We start from the raw sequence: 12,500 nt of genomic DNA on the forward strand, positions 1-12,500 counted from the left end.
TGAAGAAAGAGAGAGAACGAGGGAGAGTATAGAGGTATCTTTTCGAGTTGTAGCTAGATGAAAGTTCGTTCTCACGGAACACGAAAAGGAGAGGATAAGAAAGAAAATCGATCCACGTCTTTCTCTTTTCTTCTACTTCTCATTCGTTTTGATCGTTCGAAACGACTAAACATCGTACTACGTACGCGCGAGTTTTTAATGGCGTTCCTTTTTGTCTCTCTGTAGAACGTTCAATGTGACACGACGAGAACGATGTGTAATTTGTTGCTAGCGAACTTCGTGAAAAAGAACCAACTTGCGAGACTTTGGTGAAGAGGAAAGAGTAATACGTATATATATATATATATATATATATATATATATATATATATATATATTGTATACTTATGTGAATGTGTGTTCTATACACGTATATATATATATGTGTGTGTGTGTGTGTGTGTGTATATAGAAAGACAGGAAGAGAGCGAAAAAAAATTCCAAGAGTAGCCGATCCAATTATATCCAGGCGCGACTCAACGTCGACTTTTCGAGAAAAGGAACGGTCCTTTCTGGAAATGCGGAAACAAGCGGTCCAAAAGCAGTCTCGCACGGCTTGCGGTCGTCGCAGAGACGAAAGTTTCATCAACTTTGCGGATACACGTACACGTATCCTCGCATTTGTGTGTGTACGTGTCGGCTTGGAAAATGAGAGCGAAGGAGAGAGAGAGAAAGAGAAAGAGAGAAAGAGAGAAGAGAAAGATAGAGGAAGATATATATATATATATATATATATTATATATATATATATATATATAGAGTGAGAGGTGGTAGCTCGGCTCTAGTAGAGTGTCTACCGAAAGACAGTGTAAGAGAAAGCAAAGGAGGATAGAAACTGGCGTGAGAATAAGGAGGGTGGGGTGGGGACATTTCTGGGGTAAGGTGAAATAGAGATAGGAAGACACGCGTTTGAGCCTCAAATACGTCTGAGGTATTTCGAGTCCTTTGAAGCTACGACGAAAGCATCTCTTGGGGTAAAATAAATATATATGTAGAAAAGTTCAGACAGAGAAAGAAAGAAAGAGAGAGAGAGAGAGAGAGAGAGAGGGAGAGAGAGAGAGTCATTCGAGTTGAAATATGTATTATTATATGCTTTCATCTGTATTGAAGTTTAAAGAAAGCAAAGAACAGGAACGGAAAGTCCATTCGATTTTGTGTTTAGAGATCACAAAATTTGTCCTCTTTTACTCCTACTTCAACTTCTACTTGTATTTCTAGCTCGTGGCTAAACTTTCTGCTCTCTGCTTTTGAACTCTACTATCTCCCTTTTTTTTTTCCCTTCTTCACTTCTTTCCCTCCATATTTCCTTCGAGTTGCTACTTTAATCGAATTTTTTGCCGCTCTTCTTCTCTTTTCCCTTCTATCCTTGTGCCTATCCAGCTCATGGCAACATGAAATATGTAAACGGGTAAATACGATTTATGAACTTATGACAGACGTTCGTGCCCGGTAAATATAAGAAAAAAAAGTTCGAAATTAAAAAGTGTTCGTTCTTAAAATCGTCGGTAGTCGTTCATAATTTCATAAAGATCTATAGTTTGATCTTATCCCGATGAATTTTATTATCGGTTAAATTTGAAAACAAGTGACTTTACATATATGTATATATATATATATATATATATATATATATGTATATACTTCTTTATCTTTATGTGGAAAAAATTCATCGATTATTTCATTCATTTTTTTTTTTTTTTTTTTTTTTAAATATTACCGATGTTCAAAAGTTATGCGAGATTAGATATTCATTATCTTACCTCTTGGACTTCTTTATAGTTTTCCTTATTTGTTAATGGATATTAAAAGTCTAGTCGGTCGATGAATACATAATAATCAATGTTATTATCAGTATATTATTTCCTGATGGTCTTTCAGAAATTTTCCTCAAAGTTTGATAGATAAGTATTACGAAATTAAAGGCGTTCTTAATTAGAACGTAATGAGGTAGCATCGGTCCAGTGAAGTCACCCCGTCCACTGTAGATTAGTTGGAAAGCTTTCTTCTTTTTCTCAGCAGACCGAGCAGCCTGTAGCACCTTTAGAAAGTAATTCAAGGAGAGATTATAAAGGACTTTGTAGGTTATTGGATTTCAACTTGAGATCCTTCATGTCCATCTTTCTAAGTCGGGCCAAGATGAGATAGATATATAGATAGATAGATAGATAAAATAGATAGATAGATAGATAGATAAATAGTTATGTGTAGGTGTATGTAGGTAAGCTAGTATATGTAATATATATTACGTATATACATACAAGATGGGATGAAGACGATTAAGGATACCTTGGAACTTGGGAAATTTCAGTCTGCATTAATGATCAGGGAATACGATCGGGTAGTTATTGTTTTATGACCGCGAGCTAATATTCCTTGGCAACTCGATGAGCAACTGGTAATTTCATTATGACATAGTGAAACGTGTTGGACACCTTATGTTACTTGACGTTGCTTCCGGCAATCGTTTTACCTAAGTTTGTAAATATAATGTTATTACTTCATATATGATATCGTTTTTGAATATAATAAAATCGTTCGTTGATCTCGACAAATTTTTTCATATCTTTGTATTCTTTTTTTCTTTTTTCAGCTACGAGACGGATTTCATTCGATGAATTCTTTCTTATTCTTCCTTTTGTTTATTAATTAATTTAATCTTTGCTTTAACTTCTAATTAATTTACATAGACGCTCGGAGATGCCTACAATGAGTGAATTCTTGAATTCACGAGAGATCGTATTTCCTATTTAATTTTCTTTAATATCATCCAATATTCTTCCCCGTCTTATAATTAAGAGAAAATAGATAAAACGTTGAGAGAAGATAAATTTTATATAGAAAAAAAAAAAATGTTTTTTGATTTTGATATGACGTAGAAAATAGTAATTTACTGATGACTAGATAAATGAGAATGTACCAACAAGAATATGCATTTAATTGACGATGTTGCATCTCCTGAAAGGATAGTATGCGCTCATAAGCATTGTCGCGTATTATTGTTTTACGAGGATGAGCTAATATCCCTTGGCGACAGAACGTACATAACTGCTGATAATTTCGTTACGAGACGACGGAATGCTTGAACATACTTGATATGTCAACGGACAATTCATCGAAGTTAATTGGTATTGCATTGTAAGAGAAATTGTAATTTAAAGGAGAACATATAATTCCTTTGTACGAACATATCAAATAATAAATGCAATAACAATTTTTTCAACTAAATGGAAAAAACGAAATTGTTTCCTTTAAAGATAAAAATCTAAACATACAGATATAAAATGTATTTACTGATATTATATTATTCATATGTAAATGAATATTGTTTTGCGTTTTTCATTGACACGTAAAGTTTTCTTTAAACGGCAGTGAAGATTTTTGATAAGAACATAAGTCGGGCGAACGGAAGCCAAGAGAAAAGTTTTAAATTGGCAGGAAGCATGAAAGATCACGATCACGATTCACCTACTATCTCAGGTTCATCCACCTAACCGTCTCGTATTTTCTATCTTTCGTCTATCGTTTCTGTTCTTTGTAATTAAGTTAAGGGTACATTTAATTGGTACGCGTTGCACGTTTTATACTTAATTATCGGACAGCGCAAGTTGTTCAAAGCCGTTAATTTCGTATCGTTCGTACAAATCCATTGTCCGAACTAATTTCGAGAATCAGACTTTTTTGTCCGTTCTACGTTATCCTCTCCCTTTCAATTAGGTTAATTAAATATTTCAACGAATAATAAAATTCTACGGATTAATTCTAAGTAATATTTATAAATCTTATATATATATATACTTTCTAAATTATTTACTACGGGGATTTACCAAAAAAAAAAAAAAAAATCGATCTATATAAATAAAGGTAATTAAGACAATCATTCTCAAGTAGATTTATTTTAGATATTACAAGTGTAAAGTTTGTAAATTTTAATGAAATTAATTTTTGCTTTCTCTTGACTCAATTATTTTCGTTAAATTCTCACCTCGTTAAAGGATGTATCAGAAAAGTTATATTATCTCCTTTTCATGAGAGGAGAAAGAGAAAGAATATATACAGAGATAGCGAGAGAGAGAGAGAGAGAGAGAAAGAGAAATAACAAGAGTTCGTACTACTGCTGTCATATCAAACAGTTCTACAGCGATAAAATCTGTTATCGTGGTATAATACTTAACTTCTTACTGTTATTCCAAAATGGCAAAACTCTGTTCATTTTGGGACCACTTGCTTTTAAAGATACGTCCCTTAATCTATGTTTACGTGCTTCTTTCCGCTTTACTTCCAAGTGGTATTTTATATATATATATATATATATATATATATATACACATATTATATACACATATATATACACATTACTACATGTTATATATATATATATATATATATATATATATATATATATGTACATATGTATATATGTATATACCTGTATTCAATCTAAAAAGTATTCAAGGAAAAAAAAAAAGGAAAAAGAGATGAAATCGTAGAAAATAGAATTTTATTTTTGTTTTGTTCATTTTTCCTTTGTGCACAGATACACATACGTGTATACATAGAAAGAAAGAGATAGTTCGCTTTGTCGTTGAACAAAAAGAAATAATAGATCAATCAATAAATATATGTAGGTAAAGAAAGAGAGGGAGAGAAGGAGGGGAGAGAGAAAGAGAGAGAGAGAGAGAGAGAGAGAGAGAGAGAGAGAGAGAGAAAATAGGAAGGAAAAGTCATAGGACGAATATTCTTACAGATTTATTGATAAAATCGTTTCTATCACTATGACGAACATTTTCCTCTTTTGTAAATTTTAAGAGATCTCTTTTACTGAGATAAAATTGAAAGTAGTGGTCGCGATAGATATTCTTCGTTAAAGAAATCTTGTCGTCGTACTACGTACAAAGGATCGCGTGAAATCGAACTCTGACGGAACGAGGAGGGAGCCTTTGAAATCTCGTTTTACCGTGACTCTCAAGCTCGAACCAAAGTTCAAACCTATTCCCAGTTTCAACCCTCGAAAGCTTAACGAGTCCTTATCTACGATGATACCGTAGACTTTGATACGGAGAACGCGAGGCTGCGTCGAAGGAGACTTTGCTCGTTTTCTACGTGGCACCATAAGCGATCCAATTTCCACACGAGTATCATAGCTATCCGATAGCTCTCGGTATTTAGATAAACATCAAGACGAGCTTGAACGATTTAAACGAGTCCTTTAAACGAAATTATACTTGCCTCTAAGATAATTTTGCCAAATTTTACTTTTCTCTGTCACATGCGTTTTAGATTGGTTTTGCTTGAATAAATAAATGAATGAATAAATAAATGAGTAAATAAATAAATAAACAAACAAATAAGTAAATAAATAAATAAATAAATAAATAAATAAATAAATAAATAAATAAATACATCGTCGAAAATAAAGTGACATTAAATAACCACGTAATAACGAATAATATAAATACAAAGATGCACTGTTCGTTTTAAAAAAATAAATTGCATCGTTAAAGAAAATGTGTATATATATATATATATATATATATATATATATATATATATATATATTATATACATATAAGATAGCATATCTTTTAGAACGAAATATTGAGTATATTTATTATATATCGTATATCTCAATTTTCTTGTTGAAATTTAAATCTCGATGGAGATAAGTTACATATTTTTCCTTTTATATGAAGAGTTACGCGTTTTATCTTTCAAATGTCATTTCGCGTATAAGCTTGTTCCTCCTCGCACTTTATATCCACTCTTCTTTCGTTGGAATTCACAAGCTAAATGAAGAAAAGTCTAGCTGAGTCTGTATTCGTATTCTTTTATAGTCGTTCCTGTTTTGCAAAATTAAAAATTTCATTTAGGTTTAGGACGAAGACAGATAAAAGCGAGTATAATGTAGCTGTGCTGGAGAATGCGTGTCAGGTCCTCTTTTTTCTTGCTGCACGTAACAAACATCGTTCTGCCACATAATTTTCTGTATTCATGGGAAAAGAAAACTCTTGCGTTTCTTCGTAAGAAGTTGTTAAAAAGTACCAAGCATCTTTTCTCTCGCAACATCGACACAAAGACACATCTTGAGAGAATCTTATTTCTTTCAAAAGAAAAGGATCTGTCGTTTTTTTCTTCTTTCCTTTTCCTTCTTCTTCCTCTTCTTTTTTTCTTTTTCCTTCTACTTCCTCTTCTCATCATCTCTTTATTTTACAAACAATGTGACATTTGTTTCTTTCATTTTTATCATCTTGGGACGAGACAACGTCACACGACGACAACAGAAACTACATTTTTTTACATTGGCTCTATGTTATAATATTTTCGAGATAGCGCTGGATATGTCGGACGTACTAAACCGTGTAATGTGGTTTTCTAACGACTCTGCTAAAGCGCTCTTTATGGAATTTACGATAGCCGCTTTGCTTTGTCTCATCGCGTTGCTTTTTATTTCAACGAGAAGTTTAGCGATCACGAATGTTTTTCTTGTCTTCAAAGAAAATAAAATAAGAAAATATCGTGCAATTTATGCGTTCGATCATCTAAAATTCTGCAAAAGTTTTAATTCGCAAAAATGATCGGACGCTTTTTTGAAATTGTTGCAATGAATGGTTCTAAAGAATTTCAATTTTTTAAATGCTGCAAATTGATTAAAAAATTAAATAATTCTGAAAAATTGAATCGATTGTTCAGTTAAAAAAAAAAAAAAAGAAAAAAGAATGATTACTCCATTTCAAAGAGCATACAATTATCATCTGCGAGTAAAAACAGAATATCGTTTGTGGAAAATTTCATGCGATTAAATTTTTTTGAACTCATTGTAACATTTGTACGTTAATATAAACGATAAGAATGAAGTTTTGTGCGTAAAGCTGATAGTGGATTCATTTGTGAAAATCATAATGTACCGAAATGCACGAAAGTTTCGCTTTGATTATTTTCCCGTTAACGATGGCATTCATTTCATTTGGCAAATACACTCGGTTAGCTACATTACACCATCGTTACGAAATTATTCGTTCGCAATTCAATGTTTTTTTTCTCCTTTTTAACATTTTATCAATCATTTTAATCGATAAAAATGTTAATCAAAATAAACAATAAGTTTAATCGAAAGAAATTATACGAAAGAATTCGATGATAGTTTTAATTACCTTTCATAAAAATATATGTATGAGAAAAGGATTAAATCCTTATTGATAGTGTAACGAGCGAAGATATCATAATTCATATCTCGGAGTCGTCGTTATCCATTCGACACGTATCTGAAGTTTACATAGTAAACTTTAATGCAAAATGTTCTGACAGAATCGAGACGAGAATATCGATCGAATCGAGAATCGAGTTCGGCGCTTTGAAAAACGCAAACCGATAGATACTCTTTCTCTCTCTCTCTCTCTCTCTCTCTCTCTTTATTTTTTTCTTTTTTTTCTTTCTTTCTCTTTATCTTATGCATAGAAGAGAAGCTTTTTCTTCTCTTCTTTTAAAATTCTTTATAGCCTTTGACGAGGCATTCTCCCTTCGTTGTGTCACGAACGTAACCTGAGGCGACGAGTTCCCGATTACTCTAAAGGTTTCCATTATTCCATTTTCAATTACGTTTAATCGTTAGTACATACGTACAGTTTCATGTACCAAGAAAAGCGTTCAGGACGTTAATATATTCACCGTTCCTAATTACTACGGTAATACTTTCTTCTCGTTTTCTCACAATGCTGAAAAGTAATTAAAACTATCTAGTTTCTTTTTTTCACGTATCTAAAGGCGTCTAACTAATTGTTTAATTAATCAGAATCGAAGGATCCTGAAAACTTTTTCTATCCTAATAACATACTTCTATAAAAGTATTTATTTTATATAAAAATATATATATATATATGTATATGTATAAAATTTATTTCAAATGCATTTTTTTTTTAATTTTATTTTATTATCATTTAAATAGTTTCTACAGCGACATCGTAATCTTCTTAATACAGCAAGTTGATACGAAGTTTGCTACCAATTAAATATCAATATTTATATATATGAAAATAATTACATTTATATATGAAAATCGAAAAATAATAACGTAAAAAAGTAATCACTTAGATATATATTAATAATTCACTTACTGATTAGATCATAACATTTAGATAAGTTAGTTTTTCTAAGAGGAAAAAAATCAATATTATTAATGAATGTGATTTTAAAAAATATAAAGTATAAATTCAAAAAGGTTAAATTTATTAAAATCTGACTAATTCTTGCTAAATTATTTTGGCTCTATCGATTTTTCTCTCGTTCCCGTGGCCTCAAACGGACGACGACCTCGACTATCCTATGGACCGCTGAGACTCTCCACCGACATAATGAACTGTTGCGAATTGCACTTTGTAAATGCAGCTATACGTCACGTAGACAGATGTACATGCATAACAATTAAACGGTACAGTTACGGGTCGCTCTCTCGCACTCGAGTACACCCGGTGTTACCAGCCCATACTTTTGACGTTTTTCAAGCGTTTTGCTTTAACATTTCATTGTTTAACCGTTGGTTCACGGACACGTTCACGTATATTTATGTAGCGTTGATATATACGAGGAAATTTCAATTCCATCGATTTGTTTGAATTGAACTGTGGCTTTTTCACATCAACGTTTTGTTTTCCCTTGACAACTATCCGAGAATTTTAATTATTTTACAATACAAATAATTCCTCTTCTCTTTTATCATTATAAATAAATAAGAAAATGACGAATAATAAAAAGAGAGATGATATCATTTTTCCTTCTTTACCTAGTTTTCATATTCCTTCCTATTTCTTTTATTGATCGATATGGCAGGACAAATTTTAACATTTTATCGGTCATGATACGAATCGAAAGAATAATATTCTCAGATCGTGCCAAGTAATAGATTATTCTTGGCGCTCGTACTGCATCGCATTGTTAAGACGACTCAAATAGATATACATTATGTTAACTTTCATCTCGATTCTGAATCTTTTATTCGATTGCAAAGAAAGCCGATCTAACGGGTTATTCTACTTTTTTTTTTTTACAAAAGTTTTTACCAATATTCAACATAACAGGTACATATATCAATTAATATATAGATAAAAAGAATGAAATAATTTTAACTATTTTCTAAAATCTGATTAAAGTTATGCTCGAACATCGTACACTTATAGATACACACACACACACATATATATATGTATATATATATATATATATATATAGAGAGAGAGAGAGAGAGAGAAAGAGAATTGGTAAAAGTAAAGTTGGCGATATAAAGTAAAACTTTCTTCAAGTTCATCGGAAGAAGTTACACAGATCGTTGATATGGAACTAATACAAAAAAAAAGAAAAGAAAAAAAAAAGAAAAAAAAAAAGATAAATGAACTCGGCGAGTTTCGAAAGATTAGAAATATTATCGTTTCTTTTTCAGAATTTATCGGAACAAAAATAGAACGAAAAAAAAAACCAAGATATATAGAGAAAACAAAGTGAGAGTGGAAGCTTCGGTTTTCATTTCGCAGTTTTCTTTTTCTTCGAGCTTTTTATATCATTATTCTTGCACGGAAAAATGTATGTCATACTTTATATACACACACACACACACACACACACACATACAGACATATATATATATGTCTATATATATACAAATAGAAGGAGAAGAAAAGCACGAATATTTTCGAAAGCTCAATGTGAGTATCGGAGCTTAGACGTTCGCGGCCTTTGCATTCTAGCTTTCTGTACAATTTGATTTACGTTTCACTTTAATCCGTTGAGTGTCACCGGTCTTTCTTACCTCACTCTCTCTCTCTCTCTCTCTCTCTTTCTCTCTCTCTCTCTCTCTCTCTCTTTTACTCTTTTGGAAACTCTCGAAAGAGCATCTTGTGATACTTTTTCCAGCTATATGCATTACTTAGCACAGCTTGGAAACACATCTAACCGAAGTAAAAATCTGCCCAGAGATGCGAGTACTATTTTTCATTTTTCTTTCCCCTCCCTCCCTCCTCTCCTCTCCTCTCCTCTTCTCTCCTCTTCTCTCCTCTCTTCTTCTCTCCTCTTCTCTCCTCTCCAACCTCCTCAACCCCTCCCTTTGCTTTTTCTTTCTCTTCCGACAGATATACGTTTGTTTCTTTTTTGTTTGTCTTTCTTTCTTTTGTCTTTTTTTTTTTTTTGGTCGCTGACATCATTTCAATTCGTCGAAATATTTTATTCTTTACTATCCTTAATTAAAGAGATTACAAAGGTGTGTTCTCGCTTTATCTTATCTATTAAAGAATTAAATGCTTTTTTTTTTTTTTTTTTTTTTTTCTATTCTATGAAATATAAAACAACATTTATCTTTTCCTTTTTGTTATTTAATATCGTTGTTCAAGATATTCGAAAGGAATGAAATTAGAATGATTCGATGGTTGTTGATTAAATGAGTTTAGAAGTGCGTATAAAATGGTCGTGCTAATAATATCTATTTCGTGAAATTAGAATGGGTGTGACCACTTACCTGACACTCGTAGGTCCCATTGTCTCTTTCTTGGACGTATTTGATTTGAAGAGTCCAATCGTCCGAACCTTCGGCGTGTAACACTTGAAACCGCTCGTCGTTCGTGTACGTGAACGTTGAACTCGTTAGGACATGGAAGTCACGACGACGGATCCACGAGATCTGTAACACGATCGTTAACTTGAATTACTTTCATGTTTTATTTGCTCTCCGCGTAACGTGTGTTCTCGTAGAAGGACACGGAAGGTATGAAACATGCTCGAGAGTAAAGTTCAAACGTCCTCTGGGTAAGTACGTAATAAAGGTATAAACAAGTTCTTGGAAATACACGTTCGTTCTTAGATATATACACCTTTAGTTCTCGTATTGTTTTATAACTTTGTGTTTATGTTTTATATTTTCGCCGTACGATAAGTGAACGTGAATGAATTCAAAAGAATTTAACTAATGATACGAACATATACGTATCTAGATCTGTCTTATACGATATATACATATATACATGCATAGATAATCCGTTATTATAATTTATTATCATAAATTAATTATAAGAATTTATATTCCAATAATCTCATTATACATAATATTTGATATACCGAATAACTTGCAATTACGGAGTATTGCATTAATTATACAGAAGGATGAATGATCGCAAATAGAATTTTCGAGTATTCGCGATACACGCGTTGAATCCCTAGAGTGCTTTACGGAATTTGCAAGACGAAGGGAACGAAACCCCGAAAACCACGTATATGTACATATGTATATATATATATATATATATATATATATACATACAACTATATATGTATTCTCGTTCGTCTATCGTCGATTTCATATCCTATGTACATTCATTTCAGCGAAACGAACTTGTAAGACAATTTTGAAGAAAAGACGATGACGATATCCGCACGAACGAGAAAATTGCGATAGTCGGAAATATAATCCGGGTCTCTAAGGAATGTCAGAGATTCACCTCCCTTACTCTTTATCCTCCTACTACTTCCCTCCTTTTTCTTCCTCATTCCTCTTCCTTCTTGCTCATGACCGTTATTCCTTTCGTTTCTTCTCCCCTACCGTTTTAAGATTATTGCGGAAAGAGAATGCATAAAACATAAGGCATAAACCGACGAAAGCCAATCACGGTCGTCGCGTTTCGACGTCGTTTTTCCGGTATAAAGCATGCGAAGGGCTGAGTTCTTGGATTACGCATAATAATACATATTTGTATGGCGCTTATCGTGATACCTAGTTACCTATATCATCCTTGAAATATCGATTTCTTCCGGAATAAACACTCACACACACACACCCACACACACACATATTTACCTATATATAAACCATTTTTGATATTATTATATATATATTTATATTTATACCTTAGCCGTTTTACTTTACAACCTTCTTCATTTTATAGACGAGAAAGAACATTGACGTTTCTCCGGTATAACCATACCTATTTATGGTGTTAGATTTTTATTCGAGTAACGAAAAGAATTATCGATTTCCCTATTACTCTATCTCTCATTCTTGTTAAATTTTTTTCTGTCTGGTTTCGAATAAATCAGATTTCAGATCCAAATTATGATCGAAGATTTTGTACGAGAAGACAACTTAATCCACTCGATGAAGGCCGCTGGTGGTCCCCATTGAAAACTCCTTGGGTCAAGCATCAACTTATCAGTAGTTTTCAATAGATTTCCCGTTACTCGCGAAGAATCTTCCTTCTTATTCTCAAAGAGGAGTTCCTTACTCGTTTGAAGTTTTTTACGGTGGACAGAGTTTAACCGGAAACGTTCGACGTGTTTTTCCTCGACTTAAAACTTCGACCCCCATCGTAGAACTCTATCTACAATTTTTCTATCGTTTCTAGACCAGTACTGGTTTACATCTTAGTTTGATTTTTGTTCTGCCAACTTTCGTTGACGTCAATGAGAATGTTCAAGATGAAAACTCAACCGTA

At 32.6% G+C, this 12,500-nt stretch overlaps 1 protein-coding gene across 7 annotated transcripts in view; it reads right to left on the reverse strand.

The window, feature by feature from the left end:
- dpr12 (defective proboscis extension response 12) overlaps nucleotides 1-12,500 on the reverse strand; it is a 193,429-nt gene that overhangs the window by 42,732 nt on the left and 138,197 nt on the right. For all 7 annotated transcript variants that reach the window (XM_035861578.2, XM_035861579.2, XM_035861575.2 and 4 more), the window contains one exon: nucleotides 10,535-10,696. In XM_035861578.2, the coding sequence (XP_035717471.1) occupies nucleotides 10,535-10,696 (162 nt within the window). The remainder of the gene's footprint in view (nucleotides 1-10,534; nucleotides 10,697-12,500) is intronic.

This window comes from Vespa mandarinia, chromosome 2 (assembly GCF_050613455.1).
Source record: "Vespa mandarinia isolate Hongniang chromosome 2, ASM5061345v1, whole genome shotgun sequence".
NCBI lineage: Eukaryota > Metazoa > Arthropoda > Insecta > Hymenoptera > Vespidae > Vespa > Vespa mandarinia.